Source organism: Giraffa tippelskirchi, chromosome 6, assembly GCF_054371585.1.
Source record: "Giraffa tippelskirchi isolate mGirTip1 chromosome 6, T2T-mGirTip1v1.2.pri, whole genome shotgun sequence".
Lineage (NCBI taxonomy): Eukaryota > Metazoa > Chordata > Mammalia > Artiodactyla > Giraffidae > Giraffa > Giraffa tippelskirchi.
Window position 1 is genome coordinate 140,913,789 of NC_137280.1, and position 20,251 is coordinate 140,934,039.

The 20,251-nt window shown below is 40.6% G+C and overlaps 1 protein-coding gene across 11 annotated transcripts in view; it reads right to left on the reverse strand.

The window, feature by feature from the left end:
* The window catches only part of MED7 (mediator complex subunit 7), a 37,444-nt gene continuing 17,193 nt past the window's right edge, over nucleotides 1-20,251 (reverse strand). The window contains exons 1-4 of one of the 11 annotated variants that reach the window (XR_014056682.1): nucleotides 18,262-18,314; nucleotides 5,894-6,775; nucleotides 393-548; nucleotides 1-91 (exon numbers count right to left, since the gene is read on the reverse strand). Coding sequence is in view for 6 of the 11 variants with exons in the window: in XM_081500453.1 (XP_081356579.1) it covers nucleotides 6,057-6,758 (702 nt within the window). In the remaining 5 variants the exon portion in view is untranslated. Of the gene's footprint in view, nucleotides 92-392; nucleotides 549-5,689; nucleotides 6,776-14,503; nucleotides 14,535-17,392; nucleotides 17,620-18,078; nucleotides 18,152-18,225; nucleotides 18,315-20,251 lie in introns of those variants that run through there. The other 10 variants (XR_014056683.1, XR_014056686.1, XR_014056684.1 and 7 more) reach the window with 10 other exon arrangements.

Below are 20,251 nucleotides of genomic sequence, written 5' to 3' on the forward strand. Positions count from 1 at the left end.
TTTTTAATTCAGCCATTTACTAGCCAAAGTGTCTTCAATGTGTAGCAAGTTACATCTTCATCCATAAAATAGTTTTTAACATTTTTCCAATCTGAGTATGGAGAGACAGACAGACAAACACATACACCAATTCAGACTATACTCAGCAACTTGCTGTTACTATATATAGAATATACTTTCACAAAGTATTACCATTCTTAATGGCTCTTAATGAGTGCATGGTATTCATAGTATATCTTCATGCTTGTTGAATGACTGAAAAATTGTGAAAATAAAGACCCAAAGGTACATTTCCTTATAGTTATGATACAGTGTATTCCAAGCCAGCCATGTCTCCCCCTCCCAATACCCGACTCCCATCCTTTCAATGTCCTCCCTTATTCCCAACCTACAGAATGGCAGGGAACCAGCAGCTTCACAGATGGTGCTTTACAGCTTGATGCTAAGCAGATGCGAGAAGCATCTTTCTGTCATCATCTACTCAGAACTAACCAACAGTGTCTGAGGTCTTCCTCAGGTCTTGTCCAGGCAGCCCTGAGAGAAAAGCTCTAACCAAAAAAAAAAAACAAAAAACAAAAACTGTTATTCACAACATAGTACTGATTATTTTGAAAAATCTATACCCTATTCTCTCCATGAGAAAAAAATCTGTAGGCCACAGCAGATACAGCATCTCACTCGTTAAATACAAAGTTCAGTATTACAATCGGCATCTATGAGTTTCTCCATCTTAGCCCCCTCTTCTGCCACCTGGCTGCAGCTCCTGAACAAGAGGTAACAGTGCCACTTACTGTTAGACTCATCACATTACAGTTTGAAACCAGTTCCTCAATTTTGGATTCTAAATGCCAACTGCAATTATCAGGAAAAGTAACAGTTGTCCTTTGAGAGCTTACTAAGTACCAGAAATTATGCTGAGTGCTCTGTAGCCATAATCTCACTTCAGCCCTAGAACAAACCTATAATTTTTATTTTGTGGTTATTAAGTGGTTTTATGAAAATACTCCAGGGTTAAGAATTCAATCACCTAGATCAGACCCTCTGGCCAAATTCATTCAGCTGCCTGTTTTTGTACATTCCACAAGATAGGAATTATTTTTAACATGTTTAAATGGTTGGGAAAAAATCAAAAGACTATTTCATAACATGTAAAAATTATTTAAACTCAAGTTTCAATCTCCATATCTAAAGTTGGAATACAGCATTCTCATTTGTCTACATATTTTCTATGGCTGCATTTGTACTGCAATAGAGGAGTAATTACAATGGCTAAAAAATGTCAACTCCTGACCTAGATTCTAATCTGGATACACCACCTGAGCAAACCACAAAACTGACCCCCACTTTCATAAAGTGGGGGTGATACTGCTTACAATACTTAATAAAATGTGATACCTACTTGGAGTTTTAGGAATGTTAGTGCTTTAATGCACAGTATCTCAAGACAGCAGCAGAATTTGACATAAATGCTTTAAAATGTTCAAAAGGAGCTCATAATTTCCATCTGCAAACTTCCTTCCTCAGTCTAATACCATGTGATGTAGAAAATAAGAATTTGGGGGTTAAAATATCAGATTCCACTCTTGACTCTGTTACTTACTACCTATGATTTATTAAATATATGATGCCACAGCAGCAGCAGCAGAGAGGTATAAAATATGAAGGTTTAGGCTATGAAACTAGAATATTTCAATCCTGGCTTTGTCACTCACTAGCTTGGTGATCTTGGATAAATGACACCCCTCTGAGTCTCCACTCCCTCATCTGAAATACGGTGTAAAAATCATGATTTTAATGCGTTGTTTTTAAAACAGCTTTTCGTATATTAACTGATTAGAACAGTGCCAACTAAGTGCTTTATATGCATGCTATTGATGTATGTTACAACTTGGGCAGGGTGCCCCAAAATATTTCCAATGGCATACTGAACTAAGACATGGCCAATACAAGAGCGACACTCTGACCACCCTCTTAACCCCAATTCCCCCCACTCGACCCCTGCACTGTTTCCCCTAAAGCAAAAAACAAACCTCTCCCATGAAAGTTTCACTCAACACAGTGAAGGGAAAAGACACCCTTATCACCAGAGATAAGGAATTTGAACAGAAAAGCCTATACAAATAAACCTTGTTACCTCTTTATTACTCCAAGCCCAAATTGTTTAGATTCTTCATTGAGTACCTGCCAATTCCTCACAAATTCAGTGTTTGTCTAAAGAATATAAATGCTCTGGCTACTTCTTAGGTCCCATTGCTGAGACCTCTGTGTATAGGAATTAAAATTTTCTCCTATTAATTTGTCTTGTGTCAGTTTTATTATTAGCCCAATCACAAGAACTCAAGAGGGGTAGAGGGGAAAATTCCCCTCTCTCCCCAACACTTCCCATCAGATTTAGGATAGAACAAACTCCTTTCCTTGGCCTTCTAAGTCCTGTAACCTGCCACCATCTGCTTCTCTAGCGCCAACCTCCTCCCTCCCTGTGGCGTGGCCCTAACAGCCTTTTCCCTCAAACTTATGCCAGCTTTTATCTCAAGAGACACTTGTACTTGCTGTTTCCTGTGCCTCAAGACAGGTCTTTTCTCTCAAATACAACACAGCACAGTTGAAATGGTCTTCCACAACTCTTAACAATTTCAAACACAGACACAACTTGAGAAAATAATGTGGACAAGGCATTTTGGGTAGGAAATAGAAATATATTGGAAGCAAGATTCTTGTTATAATGGCTGAAGGGTTAATGCAAGAATTTATGCTTTCAAAAATTAACCCATTTGTGTTCCTGTTTCTTTCATTTTCCTTCCCATTCTTCATACCCCCAGGAACTAAACCAGTATCAGGAATAGAGGACCGCAATATCCACTAAATGAACAGAGCAAATAAATGGACTTAAACAGAGGGGTGGACCACCTCCTTCCATACATTAACATGTTGGGATCTGTCATATTCTTACAGAATCTTCCCCCCGCCCCCCGCCAGCTAATGGCCCAGCTGAAATCAGGAATGCCACCGCTAACTTCTCCCTCTCTGCCTTGTCAATTTCATTTTATTTTTTGGAGACAACTCCCAGACAGTAGTACAGAAAGACTTAACACTCAGGAACTGTGAGCACACATGTTCTCCACTCATACCATCAAAGAAGCTGGTTTGTATAGAATGAAATTAACAGAAAAGTCAGAAAGGAGGGACAAAGGGTTCTGGACCAGGTTTGAGTCCCAGTTGCCCTAAAGAACCTCCAAGTCCTCTTCGTGGTTTGGATGTTTAACTCACCCCTCAATCATGTAACACATGATTTCAATAATCACGTGTTAGGGATTTCATAAATCCTTAATTTCATAAATTTAAAAGGATTTCATAATCCTTTCAACAAATCCATCTTTTGCTTAAACTAGTACAAGTAGAGAGTACTGACTAATGCAATCCTTTATCCTATGGCACAGCAGTCACCTACAAACTTCTCAAAACCAATTTCACGGCCCCACTCCAGAACAATGAAACCAGAATCCTTGTAGTCTGGGTCCCAGCACTGGTAATCTCAAGGGTTGCCCTGGTTATACCTTCAGATATTCCACTTCAAAGTATCAATCTATAAGGAATATTCATTATGATCAGGTGTGCAAAGATGTATTTTAATCCTCACAGAGTCTTTGCATACACTTTGAAATTTGTAACAACTATCAGACCACTGGTGTTCATCCCATTGTAACAGTGGGAGTTCACATCAGAATTCTTTAGTTTATGTCAAGTTCCACCCTGACAGATCTGCAAGATCATATCCCCTCTCAAAGTCAGAATTTAAGATTTCACATGAAATTTTAATCTCTTATTCTTTCTCTCCAACAAACATTATATACAAATAATGTTGTGACTCTCTTAAGGATGTGATAGTGATAATGTGATTCAGTTAGTTTTTTCCATGCAAGGATTTGCAAAATTGGTTGTGTACCTCAGTGTTGTAAGAGTGTTGTGGTCAAAGGAGATTCCTTTGGAGAGTTGCTAAAGTATTATGTTATGTCTGCCTTATTCTGCCACAGGGAGATGAAGGGGTTTCCTTCCCCCTTCAATTTAAACTTTAATAGAGCCCAGACTGTGTCTCCTGGAGTCTATGGAGCCCAAAAATCAATACCAAACACATATCAGGAAAAAATAAATGAGATTTGCCAACTATCAGCCTAACAGAGAGGTTGTCTACTTGAAAGTTACACAGTCCTGTCTGACTCTTTGTGATCCCATGGACTGTAGCCTGCCCGGCTCCTCTGCCCATGGAATTCTTCAGGCAAGAGTACTGGAATGGGTTGCCATTTCCTTCTCCAGGGGATCCTCCTGACCCAAGGATCAAACCCAGCACTGCAGGCAGATTCTTTAGCAACTGAGCCACTAGGGAAGCCAGATATTTTTTTAAGACAGGCAAGAGGCCCATGGACAGAAAGAGAAGAGTGGCCCCACTTGCCAAGAACATCTGTCCCTCGTCTGGCACAGCTTAGGCCCAGTCCAGGAGGGTGTGCGGAACAGGCTATCTACTTGGGAACAGCCTAAACTCCCCAGAATTTTAAAGAAAAGGATAAATGAGTGTTTCACACACAGAATTGACCCATGGCCACTTTAAACTGGACTCTGCCTGTTTATCTGGGAAAAGGCCTTACCATTATCAGGGATTCTTAAGCTTGAGCCTGCACAGGAATCACCTGAGAGCTCTTTAACACAGTTTGTTGAGCCCCACTTCTAGAATTCACTTTAGTATGGCTGGGATGGACCTGAGAATTCGCATTTCTAACCAGTCCCCAAGTGATGCCAATGCTGCCGGTCTAGCACTATGCTTTGAGAACCACTCAAAGCATATTTCTAAATATGCTTTATTAAGAGGAAGGCTGGTAGAAACCCTCAGATACAAGGCAGACTCTCCATCAAGATTTCAGTGGAAGAGGGGTTGGAGAAAAGAAAAGAGAAGTGCAGAAATGAAATCTCAGTGCTCAAAACAATAACAACAACAAAATAACAGGAAGTTGACTTCTTATTCACATGAAGTTAAATCAGCAGGGGTGGGAGAAGGGTGGGACGGGGGAGGGTGGAGTTAAAATGAAAGGAGGTCCTAGTCTTCAGGCATTCAAGGACCCAAAATGACCAAACTTTTGCCATCTTCAAGTGGCTTCCAAAGTTTTCCTGGGTGTAACCATCAAACCAGCAGATGAGAAATGGTGGGCGATATAAGAAACTTTATGGGGCAGGCCTGGATTTTTACATCATATTCCACTGCTAAGAACTCAGTCACATGGCCTCACAGAGATACACAAGGAATGGAGAACCACAGTTTCTGGCAAGGCAGCACGTCTCAGGGGAGCAAGAATCTCTGGTGGAGATCCAGAGATCTCTGCCACCAAACCCCCTTTCCATGGCAGGCTTCCAGCCTTAAGCAAGTCTGAATCTAGGAAATGTAGTACAGATAATTTACATAGACATTTTAATTATTAAAATGAATGTTTGTAACTAAAAGTGATCAAAGGACTTCTTAGTGACTGGATAAAAGTTCTAGGACCCATCCAGGATACGAGTAAGAGGCTGAGACAGTGTTTGCAAGAACAGCCAAGAGAAAAAATGAAACTGTTTTATAATTCTGGGGTTCCTCTCTTTAAACATGTTACACTATTCTTTTTTAGAGATTAAGCAAGTTTTAAGTGAAACAAAGATCTCATAATTTCACATTTATAAAGTCTGATATCCTTTATTATCTATTACTCTTAAAGCAAATGACAAATCTACTTTCCAGGGTTGAAAACCTGCTATCACTGAAGATATCTTCAAAATTCACTGCAACTCTGGAAACAAGGATATTCCACAAATACCTGCACTCTGCTTTTTAAAGTGATCACTCTTAACTAATGTAGGCACACTCATTTACCTATGCTTGCCATACGGTGAAATTACTGCTGTGACTTCTCACAATTGAGAAAGTTGGAGAATCAAGCTGCTTGTAAGACTTCTAATCTCTTTTGAGACTCTCTAAAAGTGAATTAACTGATGTGTATACCATTCACTGAAGGGGAAAGGAAAAGAAACATCCTTCACGGCCTTTCATTCATTTCGTCAATCAGGACACACAAGGCGGCATCTTTCTCTATAATCTGATCTCTCCTATGACCTGAATTTTCTCTTTGTTGTTCATTCTGTCCCGTACAATTGTTGCTGTCATCAGCGTCCATTGGTTCAGTTTTTACTCTCATCCCTGCTTCCGAATGAGGCAAATCATCAGGCAGAGAAGCCAAGCAATTCTGAATCATCTCAATGACTCGTTCAAGATGCTTTTGAAACCTCTCGGCTGTCTCAAGACGTTGACGTTTCTGCACCTCCATCATGACTCTCAAGGTCTCTCTTGCTTGGTGGGGTCGGTATTCATTTATGAGATGATGTACATGTACAAAAAGCAGCTTAAGATCTTCTAGCTTCTCTTCTCGTTTTATACTCCCAGGGCTCCTTATCAAGATATCTAAGAGGTCTAAGAAATTAATAAGGATAGACATATTGAGTTTTCTCAGTTCTTTCTTATGATCAAACTGCATAGGATGAAGTCGTTCAATACCCTGACTTTCTAAAGGGCGGATGATAAGATCATCACACTGGAACTGGTTGCCAAACATCATGTAACTGTCCTTTATTGGAGGTGGAGGCTTGGGAGCGAGGCCTTCCTGAATATTTTCATCTGTATACTCCTTGATGTACTGCATCGGAGGGGGTGGGAGGGCACTCACTTGCTGTGGCTCACCCATTGTGGAAGATCAAGAACCTACAGAAATAAACCATCAAACAAAAAATAAGAGGAAAACAAAATGTAACAAACACACACACACACAAATAGACCAAAGATTGAGAGTGGAGCTACAAAACGAACCTGTCACATTCAGTGATTAATGACAGAATATTTTCCCCTTTCTCCCATGGCCACTTGGTGCCCAGGACAAAATGATCCCCCTAGTCTCTAAAACTAACATTTACAACAGGGAAAAGCTGCTATCCTTTTCTAATTAGCATTATATACTCAATCATTCAAGTACTTTTTCAGCTCTACTTAACATTTTCATTGGCACAAAAAACTACTGTAGTATACAGCTGACCTTCAAAGCTATGGTTCTTCCAGTAGTCATGTACGAATGTGAGAGTCAGACTATAAAGAAAGCTGAGCGCTGAAGAACTGATGCTTTTGAACTGTGGTGTTGGAGAAGACTCTTGAGAGTCCCTTGGACTGCAAGGAGATCCAATCAGTCCATCTTAAAGGAAATTAGTCCTGAATATTCATTGGAAGGACTGATGCTGAAGCTGAAACGCCAATACTTTGGCCACCTGATGTGAAAAGACCCTGATGCTGGGAAAGATTGAAGGCAGGAGGAGAAGGGGACAACAGAGGAAGAGATGGTTGGATGGCATCACCGACTTGATGGACATGAGTTTGAGTAAGCTCCAGGAGTTGGTGATAGACTGGGAAGTCTGGCGTGCTGCAGTCCAGGGGGTCGCAAAGAGTTGGACACGACTGAGTGACTGAACTGAACTGATACAGCTGATCACTGGACAATACAGGTTTGAACTTGCAAAGGTTCACTTATATGTGGATTTTTTTCAATAGTAAATACTAGAGTGCTACAAGATTTATGGGGCTTCCCTGGTGACTCAGTGGTAAAGAGTCCACCTGCCAATGCAGATGTGGGTTTGATCCCTGGGTCAGGAAGATCTCCTAGAGGGAAATGGCAACCCACTCCAGTATTCTTGCCTGGGAAATCCCAGAGGAGCCTGGCGGGCTAGTCCATGGAGTCGCAAGAGTCAGACATGACTTAGTAAATAACTAAAAACAAGATCCATGGTTGGTTAAATCCTCAGATGCAGAACCACAAATATGAAGGAACAGCAGATACAAAAGGTCAACTCTTAAGTTATATTTGGATTTTCAACTGTGCAGAGAATGGGCATCCCTAAACTCCCAGTTGTTCATGGGTCAACTATATTTTCATCTATAAGTGAAATAGTCTGGATTCTACACCCCTCACCAGTTATGCCTCATTTCTGTATCCTCTCTGCAGCAAAACTACACATGCTGTCTCCCCATCTCATGTTATAATCACTTGTGTTTTATATTACAGATTGATTTCCAAAAGCAAACACCTGTAACTCTAAGGAATGCTGACAAAATTAACACTGTTCTAGTCTAAACAAACTCACATCATCTGAGCTTCTGCGATCCAATTCCACTTCCTTTTTTTCTACAATATATTTTATAATTTTTTATAGATTCACTAACTTTTCTACATCCACTACTGAAGTTTCAAACTCAAATATATCTTCAATAGCCACAATAACCTCTATCTATTCCATTCTAAACTTAGGTATATCATAAAATGAGAAGATCCTGAGTGCTCATTTAGACTGATCTTACCTGATTTTCAAGATATAATTATACAATCCAACATCAGAGATAGCAAGTAATATACTGGAGGCAGATTCACAGTTGGAATTTGTGAGGTACTAAGGGCAGCTGTGGGGCAGTCCTGAGTTTCCACCAACCTACAGTGGTGAACTGGATTATACTGACAGTCAATAAGGCAGTGGCCATGGGCATCATGAGTTACTCTAACTATATCAAGCTACATTTCACTGCTCTACTAGCTTTCTGTTTATCCATTTTTGTCACTATGCAATCTGGAATCAACCTCCTTCCTCCACAAATACTCATCAAAGTCATCAACAATCACCACATGACCAAATTCAATGGACATTTTTCTAAAGTGATCTTAAATCTCTCAGCAGCATTTTCTTTTCAACCCAGTCCCCTTCTCCCTCAGCTCCTGTGATCTTTTATTTATGTTTTCCTCCTACCTTACTGGAGGCTCCCTCTCAGTCTCCTTTACTGCCCCTCCTTCTCTATCCAAATTTTAATGTTGGCATGCATCAGAGGGGTGCCCTAGAGAGTCACAAACTCAAAGGCCAAAGGGAAAAGGCAGGGAACAAAGAGTTACACATGCGGCGACAGGGATTAGAGAGAATAGAGCATCTCCAAGCCAGACCGCAAAGCCTCCAGCCACTAGCATTCACTCATGAATGAAGATTCATTGCACCTTAGTCTCGACTTTTCAAGAAAGGAAGGAAAAATCCAGATTTTTATGGGGAATTTCTCAGTGTTTAAAAATACTAGCAATTAATTTTAGAAACTGTCAAGTACTGTGAAGTCAAAAAGAATTTATCTCTAACAACCTCTAAAACTAGCGGGTCACTAGTTTTAGGCCTCTGTTTTATGTTCTTCCTGTGATGACCTCAGTCAACTGCATAGATTTTATTAGCATTTCTATCAGAGGCTCTCAAACAGCTGTGATTTTTGCCAGTTCAGTTCAGTTCAGTTCCTCAGTCATATCCAATTCTTTGCGACCCCATGAAACGCAGCATGCCAGGCCTCCCTGTCTATCAACAACTCCCGGAGTCCACCCAAACCAATGTCCATTGAGTCTGTGATGCCATCCAACCATCTCATCCTCTGCCATCCCCTTCTCCTCCTGCCCTCAATCTTTCCTAGCATCAGAGTCTCTTCAAATGAGTCACCTCTTCACATCAGGTGGCCAAAGTATTGGAGTTTCAGCTTCAACATCAGTCCTTCCACTGAACACCCAGGACTGATCTCCTTTAGGATGGACTGGTTGGATCTCCTTGAAGTCCAAGAACTCTCAAGAATCTTCTCCAACACCACAGTTCAAAATCATCAATTCTTTGGCACTCAGCTTTCTTTATAGTCCAATTCTCACATCCATACATGACTGCTGGAAAAACCATAGCCTTGACTAGACAGACCTTTGTTGACAAATAATGTCTCTGATTTTTAATATGCTGTCTAGGTTGGTCATAACTTTCCTTCCAAGGAGTAAGTGTCTTTTAATTTCATGGCTGCAATCACCATCTGCAGTGGTTTTGGAGCCCGCAAAAACAAAGTCTGTCACTGTTCCCACTGTTTCCCCATCTATTTACCATGAAGTGATGGGACTGGATGCCATGATCTTAGTTTTCTGAATGTTGACCTTTAAGCCAACTTTTTCACTCTCCTCTTTCACTTTCATCAAGAGGTTAGTTCTTCTTCACTTTCTGCCATAAGGGTGGTGTCATCTGCATATCTGAGGTTATTGATATTTCTCCCAGCAAACCTGATTCCAGCATGTGCTTCCTCCAGCCCAGCGTTTCTCATGATGTACTCCGCATATAAGTTAAATAAGCAGGGTGACAATATACAGGCTTGATGTAAACCTTTCCCTATTTGGAACCAGTCTGTTGTTCCATGTCCAGTTCTAACTGTTGCTTCCTGACTTGCATACGGGTTTCTCAAGAGGCAGATCAGGTGGTCTGGTATTCTCATCTCTTTAAGAATTTTCTACAGTTTATTGTGATCCACACAGTCAAATGCTTTGGCATAGTCAATAAAGCAGAAATAGATGTTTTTATGGAACTCGCTTGCTCTTTCGATGATCCAGCGGATGTTGGCAATTTGATCTCTGGTTCCTCTGCCTTTTCTAAAACCAGCTTGAACATCTGGAAATTCACGGTTCATGTATTGCTGAAGCCTAGCTTGGAGAATTTTGAGCCAGGCCTCCCTACTATTACTTTAATAGTGTGTGAGATGAGTGCAATTGTGTGGCAGTTTGAGCATTCTTTGGCAATGCCTTTCTTTGGGATTGGAATGAAAACTGACCTTTTCCAGTCCTGTGGCCACTGCTGAGTTTTCCAAATTTGCTTGACATATTGAGTGCAGCACTTTCACAGCATCATCTTTCAGGATTTGAAATAGCTCAACTGGAGTTCCATCACCTCCACTAGCTTTGTTCATAGTGATGCTTCCTAAGGCCCACTTGACTTCACATTCCAGGATGTCTGGCTCTAGGTGAGTGTGAGTGATCACACCATCATGATTATCTGGGTCGTGAAGATCTTTTTTGTACAGTTCTTCTGTGTATTCTTGCCTCCTCTTCTTAATATCGTCTGCTTCTGTTAGGTCCATACCATTTCTGTCCTTTATTGAGCCCATCTTTGCATGAAATGTTCCCTTGGTATCTCTAATTTTCTTGAAGAGATCTCTAGTCTTTCCCATTCTATTGTTTTCCTCTATTTCTTTGCATTGATCACAGAGGAAGGCTTTCTTATCTCTCCTTGCTATTCTTTGGAACTCTGCATTCAGATGGGAATATCTTTCCTTTTCTCCTTTGCTTTTTGCTTCTCTTCTTTTCATAGCTATTTGTAAGGCCTCCTCAGACAGCCATTTTGCTTTTTTGCATTTCTTTTTCTTGGGGATGATCTTGATCCCTGTCTCCTGTACAATGTCACGAACCTCCGTCCATAGTTCATCAGGTACTCTATCAGATCTAGTCCCTTAAATCTATTTCTCACTTCCACTGTATAGTCATAAGGGATTTGATTTAGGTCATACCTGAATGGTCTAGTGGTTTTCCCTACTTTCTTCAATTTAAGTCTGAGCAATAAGGAGTTCATGATCTGAGCCACAGTCAGCTCCAACCAGAAAGCATATAGCAAGGTCTGGAGACACTTAGTTGCCACAACTTGGAAAAGGGGTATTACTGGCTTCTAATGGGTAGAGGCTGGGAATGCTGTAAACATATAATGCACCAGGCAGTCCCCCACCACAAAGAATTACCCCGTCCAAAGTGTCAATATATTGTGCCAAAGTGGAGAAATCTTGGTCTGTATTTGAGTCTTGGGTTTGTTTTTTTTTTAAACTGAAGTATACTTCATTTACAATATTGTGTTAGTTTCAAGTATACAGCAAAGTTATTCAGTTTTTTTTTCAGATTATATTCCATTATATGTTATTACAAGATGATGAATATAATTTTCTTTGCTATACAGCAATTCCTTGTCGCTTATTTATTGTACGTACAAGACTTTGTTAATCTCATACTCCTAATTTACCCCTCTTTCTCCCTCTACCCTTTGGCAACCAGAAGTTTGTTTTCTATGTCTGTGAGTCTGCTTCTATTTTGTTTATAGATTCATTTTTATTATTTTTAGATTTCACATATAAGTGATATCATATAATATTTGTCTTTCTCTTGATTCATGAGTTTTGATCTCCCGTCCAGACTGCCTCTGGGCTCTCTGTAGATACTTCATAGGGCATTCAAACTTAAAAAAAAAAAAAAATTTGATTCCATCTACAATACATGCCCTCTAAATCTGCTCCTCTCATAGCTTCTAAAGCTTCTAATCTTTCCTATCTCAGTAAAGTGTCCCCATTTTCCACCTAGTATTCCAAGCCAGAAACCTAAAGTTCATCTTAATGCTCCTTTTTTACCAACCTCCTATCCTCACCATCACTGCCAACTCTTGAGATCCCCTGGAGTAGGAAATGGCAACCCACTCCAGTATTCTTGCCTGGAAAATTCATGGACAGAGGAACCTGGCAGGCTGCAGTTCACGGGGTTGCAGAAGAGCTGGACTCAACCGAGCATGCACACAGGCACGCTGATTCCAAACCCCTGCTATCTCAAATTCATCAGTTCTGACCAAGACACCACTCCCTCTTATCTGGAACACAAGGGCTTTGCAGGGATCTTTTTGTTTCCACTACAGTTCGTCTATATAATAGCCAGCCTAATTCTCATACCACATTCCCTTTTACTTATATCCTAGCAATACTGTCTTCAAGTATTCTCATACAATTCTTTATACCAACCTCTTCTGCCTCCGGGTCTTTTCATGTGATTTTCTTCCTGCTTCAGGCACTAGCTTAAAAAAGTCACTTCTAAAGATATAACTTCTCTGATTATTCATAAAAAGCAGACCCTGTCTTTCCCCTTTTATTCTCTTCATCAGTATCTGATTTGTGTTCCCAAGCAGACTATAAACTCTATGAAGGCAAGGACTATGACTACCATAGTTCTCACTGGGTTCAAAACCATGCACATAAGCTTCATAAGTATTTGTTGGTAGCTCCATTCATTTCACAAGAGCTTCAAATCAAAGGGAATTTGAAAGCAGGTACAAACATCTTTAATGTGTATTTACTCCTTCAAGTATTTAATGTTTGTCTAATATATGACAATAATGATTATGATGACAGGTAATACCTGAGTGCATACTATGTGCCAGAGACTGCTCTAAACTTCTCTCACGGTTATGAGAAATCTGAGACAAGAAAGGTGAGCTTTCTATTTCAGGGATGAGATCACTGTGGCTCAGAAAGATTGATTCACTAGTGTAAAGGAAGTAACCAGAGCCAAAAGACTCATATACTACATCATACTATCTTTCAAAGATAAATAAGAAACACTGTCTCCATCCTAGTGTTCCTTACAATCGAGGAAAACAGACAAAAAATAACTAACTGTATGTTTTAAGGGTACTACAAAAGACCAACAGATCTGACTACCAAAAATCAACCTAAAAATGTATGGGAAAATACATCAGAAGCAAAATTAAAAGATAATCCTATTTTTCTGGAAAAAGAATGCTTGCAAGCTAACAGGGGCAAATACTAGAAATTTAATTATGATTTTTTTTTAAAAACATGTTTTCTGATTCCACCCCTACGAGAAGAAAAGCACTATGACTTCATATTGCCTTTTATTCACAACTCTACCTTTAGCACCTTAAGCAATGGCTAGAAGGTGCTAAATCCTCAATAAGGATCCACTGAGTTGTTTTTTTTTTTAACCTGTATCTTAAAAAAAAAATAGAAAAATAGGCAAAAGATGAAGAAAATGCAAATGCTGAATAAAAGCAGGAAAATATTCAAAATAATACACTGCTAAAAGCAAATTTTTAAAAGAATCCTTTTTGAAACAATCCCATTCACCATTGCAACAAAAAGAGTAAAATACCTAGGAATAAACCTACCTAAGGAGACTAAAAGACCTGTATACAGAAAACTATAAGACAATGATGAAAGAAATTAAGATGACATAAATAGATGGAGAGATATATCATGTTCTTTGATTGGAAAAATCAATATTGTGAACATGACTATATTACCCAAAGCAATCTACAGAGTCAACACAATCCCTATCAAACTACCAACAACATTTTTCACAGATCCAGAACAAAAAATTTTACCGTTTGTATATGGAAACACAAAAGACCGTGAATAGCCAGAGCAATCTTGAGGGGAAAAAAGGGAGTTGGAGGAATCAGCCCTCCTAAATTCAGACTATACCACATAGCTACAGTACTCAACAGTATGGTACTGGCACAAAAACAGAAATACAGACCAAAGAAACAAGAAAAAAAGCTCAGAGATAAACCTTCGCACCTACTGGGCACCTTATCTTTGACAAAGGAGGCAAGAATACATAAGAGAAAAGACAGCACCTTCAATAGGTGGTGCTGGGGAAACCGGACAGTTAGCTACATGTAAAAGAATGAAGTTAGAACACTTCCTAACACCATACACAAAAATAAACTCAAAATGGATTAAAGACCTACACATAAAGTCAGAAACTGTGAAACTATTAGAGTAAAACATAGGCAAAACACTGACTTGAATTACAGCAAGATCCTCTTTGAACCATCTCCTAGAGTAAAGAAAATAAAAACAAAAGTAAACAAATGGGACCTAATTAAACTTAAAAGCTTTTGCATAGCAAAGGAAACTATATACAAGGTGAAAAGACAACCCTCTGAATGGGAGAAAATAATTCAAATGAAACAATTGACAAAGGATTAATTTCCAAAATATACAAGCAGCTCATGCAGCTCAACAACAGAAAAACAAACAACCCAAAGAGTGGGCAGAAGACCTAAACAGACATTTCTCCAAAGAAGACATACAGATGGCCAACAAACACATAAAAAGATGCTCAACATCACTCATTATTAGAAATGCAAATCAAAACTATAATGAGGTATCACCTCATACCAACTACAACGGCCATCACTTAAAAATCGACGAACAATAAATGCTGGAAAGTCTGTGAAGTAAAGGGAACCCTCCTGCACTGTTGGTGGGAATGCAAAATGATACAGACACTACACAGAACAGTATGGAGATTCCTTAAAAAAACTAAGAAAAGAACGGCCGTATGACCCAACAATCCCACTACTGGGCATATATCCTCAGAAAACCATAATTGAAAGAGACACAAGTACCCCAATGTTCATTGCAGCACTTTTTACAATAGCTAGGACACTGAAACAACCTAGATGTCCACTGACAGATAACTGGATAAGGAAGTTGTGGTACATATACACAATGGAATATTACTCAGCTATAAAAAGGAACGCATATGAGTCAGTTCTAATGAGATGTATGAACCTAGAGCCTATTATACAGTGAAGTCAGAAAGTCAAATATTGTACATTAATGCATGTGTATGGAATCTAGAAAGGTGGTACCGATGAACCTATTTGTAGGGCAGCAATGGAGATGCAGGCATAGAGATCAGACTTATGGACACAGTAGGGGAAGGAGAGGGAGGGACAAGATGGAAACATGTACATTACAATATGTAAATGTACTATATAGATAGCAAGTGGGACTCTGCTGTGTGACACAGGGAGCTCAACCTAGTGACAACCTACAGGGGTGGGATGGGGTGAGAGATGGGAGGGGAGTTCAGGAGGGAGGGGACTTATGTATACCTGTGGCTGATTCATGTTGATATATGGCAGAGGTCAACACAATATTGTAAAGCAATTATCTTAAAATTGAAAAAAGAAAAAAAAAGACAAAAAATCCCCACATATATGTAAAATAGCTAATGAGAAGTTGCTGTACAACACGGGGAGCTCAAATCTGGTACTCTGTGACAACCTAGAAGTGTGAGATGGGGTGGGGAGAAGGTTCAAGGGAGAGGGGACATATGTATACTTATGGCTGATTCACAGTTGCCAACACAGTATTGTAAAGTGATTATCCTTCAATTAAAAATAAATTTAAAAAAAAGATCCTTTCCATCTAAGACTATCAAGATTTCAAATACTCCATCACTTAACAAATAGAACATTTTCTATGTGGCAGGTGCTGGATTCCAGCACAGGTCACACTCTACCTTTCAGCTTCTTCAGAGTGGTCATGCCAATTTTACAAGCAAGCTCTTAGCTACTCTGGCCCTGCAGGGAAGTCTTCTGCGGTGGAAAACATTCATTCCCCTCAGGGCCCACAAAACACCATCACAGCCACCATATAACACTCTAAGGTAGCAAGCCAGTACTACCAAGAGAATATAGGGAATTCTCATACACAACTGACAGGAAAGGAAACAAATATGCTTACTTGGAATTTAATGTGACAGTATCAAACACTGTAATGCCGATATTCTTTGACCCAACAATCCTTTTTATTATTTTATTTTATATTGGAGTATAGCTGATTAACAACACTGCTGCTGTTGTTCAGTCGCTAAGCTGTGTCCAGCTCTTTGCGACCCCATGAACTGCAGCACCTCAGGCCTCCCTGTCCTTCACTATCTCCCAGAGTTTGCTCAAATTCATTTCCATTGAATCAGTGATGCTATCTAATCATCTCATCTGCCACTCTCTTCTCCTCTTGCCCTCAATCTTTCCCAGCATCAAGGTCTTTTCCAATAAGTCAGATCTTTGCATCAGGTAGCCAAAGCATTGGCGTTTCAGCATCAGTATTTCCAATGAATATTTAGGGTTGATTTCTTTTAGGACTGACTAGTGACCCAACAATTCTATTTCTAGAAATTTATCCTACAAAAATATTGGTACAAGTACACAAATCTGTGTATCAGGATATTTAATGCAGCACTGTTTGAAAAGAGCAGGAAAAGCTGGAAATAGTCCATACCTTCACTCATATGAGGGCTGGGATAAAATGTCTATATATACACAATATGGCTATTAAGAAAAAAGGGGTGAAAGTACATGGAATGGAGGGTTATAAATACTGTGTACTGTTTCATTTATTTACAACACACTTATGATAGTTGCAAATAGTTATAGCCAATGTTTTAAAACTTTCAAAAATTCAACTTTTCGGCTTATGAATAGTATAAAGAATATTCCATATTCTTCAGATTCTCCAAATGTTAACATTTTCCCTCATCTGCCTTATTGGTCTCTCATCTCTTTATCTAAAATACTTCAGTGGGTATCTCCCAATTAAGAATGTCCTATTATAACCACATTATTACCAAAATCGGAGAATTAGCAAACATCTGGCACTTCAAAATAAATCTCATACAGCCTAGGTTTCACCCCTTCAAGCCTTCTCAGATTGGAATTCCTGTTTTGTGCTTCCCAGCACCTTGTGTAATCCTCTACTTAAACTGAAATTCCCAAAGGGCAACTAAGTGACAGGTATCATTGTTTTATATCCTCTCTTACTTAAGCTTCAAACTAATTCTATGAGTTAAGTACTACTATCAATTTCATCTTAGAGATGAGGGTCCCAAGTCTGTCTCACCAAGGAGAAGTGTCTGCAACCAGATCAAAGGGCCAGGAAATGGCATAGCAGGAATTCTAAACCTTGGTTGTTATGGTTGCACAGCACAAGCTCCTTTAAATCAGTAAACAATGAAGCATCTGACAGTACAAAAGGAAACTGACATACAACAGAAATCATGTTTGTTTATACCACCACTTCTCCAAACTAAACTTGTCAAAGGCAACGGAGGTTTTTCGTTAAGACACGCGCCAGGCATCATAGCTGATACCAGACTCAAGATCCACCTTCTAGTGTTTGTTCCGTTCTGACGGATTTAACCAAAAAAAAAAAGAAAGGTATTCTAGGGTCTTATCTCCAGACGTTCGACTCGTCTGCCTACTGTGAATGGAGCCGCTGGAATGCTGTTTTTAAAACCTCCCCAGAAGATTTAATGAATGACGCGTGGGACCGAACTCCTTCCCCGTCTCCCATGAAATCTTTTGATTTCAGGAATGTTCCCTGAGGAAGAAGGGCGAGACTGGTTAGGGACAAGGCAGGAGAGAAGCCAGAAGACGTGGCGAGGCCACACAGCTCGGCAAACCAGCACGCGGGCCTAGAACTCAGATATGCCAACCTCCGGCCGGGCTCGGCCTCCCCACCGGAGGAAGCCTAGAGCCCGCCGCGCAGAGGGTACCTTCCCAGGGGCGGCCAACCACCCCACCCACCCCTAACCCCGGCTCCGCGAGATGCGGGGAGGTCGCGCTCTCTGAGGGACGCCGGAGAGGAAGGCGGGCGAACGTACTCAGCACCAGGCCTCCCCGGACTCCCAGCCCTCCAAAAGGAAGCCGTGGGGTCCGGAAAAAGAAACGTACGAGGAACTGAGGCCCAAGCCGTCGCCGCCCACTTACTTCAGCTCTGAGCTTACACTGGCAGCCGCCTTCTCCACCTCAAGCCGAAATCCAACTTCCGGCCTCCACTTCCAGGAAGAAGCCACTGATGCTGTCCTTTGATTGGCTGGAAAGAGCTGTCCTTTAACTGAGGCTCTAGTCCCGCCTCTGTGACGGTTGGCTCACCATTTTGCCGGCACATATTCCCCCTCCCCAGCCACCCCTCTCCCCCTACGTTCCCTCTGGCACCTCCCACCCCTCCTGTGATTCGGCAGCAGCCACAGGATTTGGGGTCGCGGAGGATGTGTGTTATCAGTAAAAGCAGCTACTCTTTGCTTTCTTTTTCTGTTTTCCTGAATATTCACTGGAAGGACCAATGCTGAAGCTGGAGCTCCAATACTTTGGCCGCCTGATGTGAAGAACTGACTCACTAGAAAAAACCCTGATGCTGGGAAAGATTGAAGGCAGGAGAAGGGGTAACAGAGGAGGAGATGGTTGGATGACATCACCGACTCAAAGGACATGAGTTTGAGCAAGCTCCTGGAGTTGTTGAAGGACAGGAAGGCCTGGCGTGTTGCAGTCCATGGGGTCGCAGAGTCGGACACGACTGAGCGACTGAACAACAACTATTTAATATCGTCAAAATCAAGTCAGTATTTGGACACCAATTATCTGAGGATCCAGTAAAGTCCACCCCTTTGTGACTGGCTGTATCAGTCAGTCTGATGCTGGATGTATCTATTAATCATCTTTTAATCTATAGTTTCCTTCCTCTACCTCAATCTCCCCCACCCACAATTTATTTGTTGAAGAAGTCTGTTCACTTTTGAGCATATCCCAGTCAGGCTTTTCTCCCTTCATTGAGACCAATGTGACATACATTGTGACCTCCAGTGGGCATTCTTAGTCCTCATCTTAGTCTACTCTCAGCAGCATATGGCACACTTGATCATTTGAATTGCCCTGGGACTGAGTTCTCTGTTCTTAGTGGGATGTCATCCAGGTGATAATACTCAAGTGGTATCTAGATCCCGGCAACACCCTGTCCTTTGCACTCAGACCCTCTTATCCAACAGTATTACACATCTTTATTCGACTGCAAAGTCTCAAACATAAAGGTTCATCTTTACTCCTCTTTCTCCTATACTCTAGTCAAAACTAGGGTATCAGTCTTTTGTATTAGTTCTATGTGGAAATAAGTAAAAGTTCTAAATATAATTAATTTTCACCATCCGCACTGCCTCCATCCTCATCCATGCCACCATAATCTTCCCCTGACTTCTGAGATAACCTCCTAAATGTCAATAGTTTCCATGCTTCCACTTTTGTCCTTCCTTAGCTTATTTAAGAGTTGGACATGACTTAGCGACTGAACTGCAACAACAACAAAGCCTATTTTATCACACTGTCTTAAAATATGACTGATCTGACCACTCTTCTCAAAGCTCTCCAAGGCTTCACATTCATAATAAAATCTAATGTCCTTACCATGGCCTATAGAAAGTGCTACAAAAATCTAGATCTTGGCTGCTGCTGCTAAGTCACTTCAGTCGTGTCCGACTCTGTGCGACCCCACAGACGGCAGCCCACCAGGCTCCGCTGTCCCTAGGATTCTCCAGGCAAGAATACTGGAGTGGGTTGCCATTTCCTTCTCCAGTGCATGAAAGGGAAAAGTGAGCTACTTCCCCAATAATATTTCCTACCATTTTTTTCCATGCTCAGTCTTCTCCACATACAGGATTTCTTTCTTTCCCTTGAAATTTTCAAGTCTACTTCTGCCTAAAGGCCATTGCATTTGCCTAGGACTCTCTTTCCACAGATAGTCACATGCCTCACCTCCTCACTTCATGCAGGTTTCTGGTCAAATGTGACCTTGTTGGATTGGTCTTCCCTGGATACTCTATACAAAGTGGCATGCCCCAATCATTTTCTTGGGGAATGTCCCTAATTCCTTTACTATGCATTAGCTGTCCTTCACAGAATCTGTTATCATCTGATATCATATTATGTA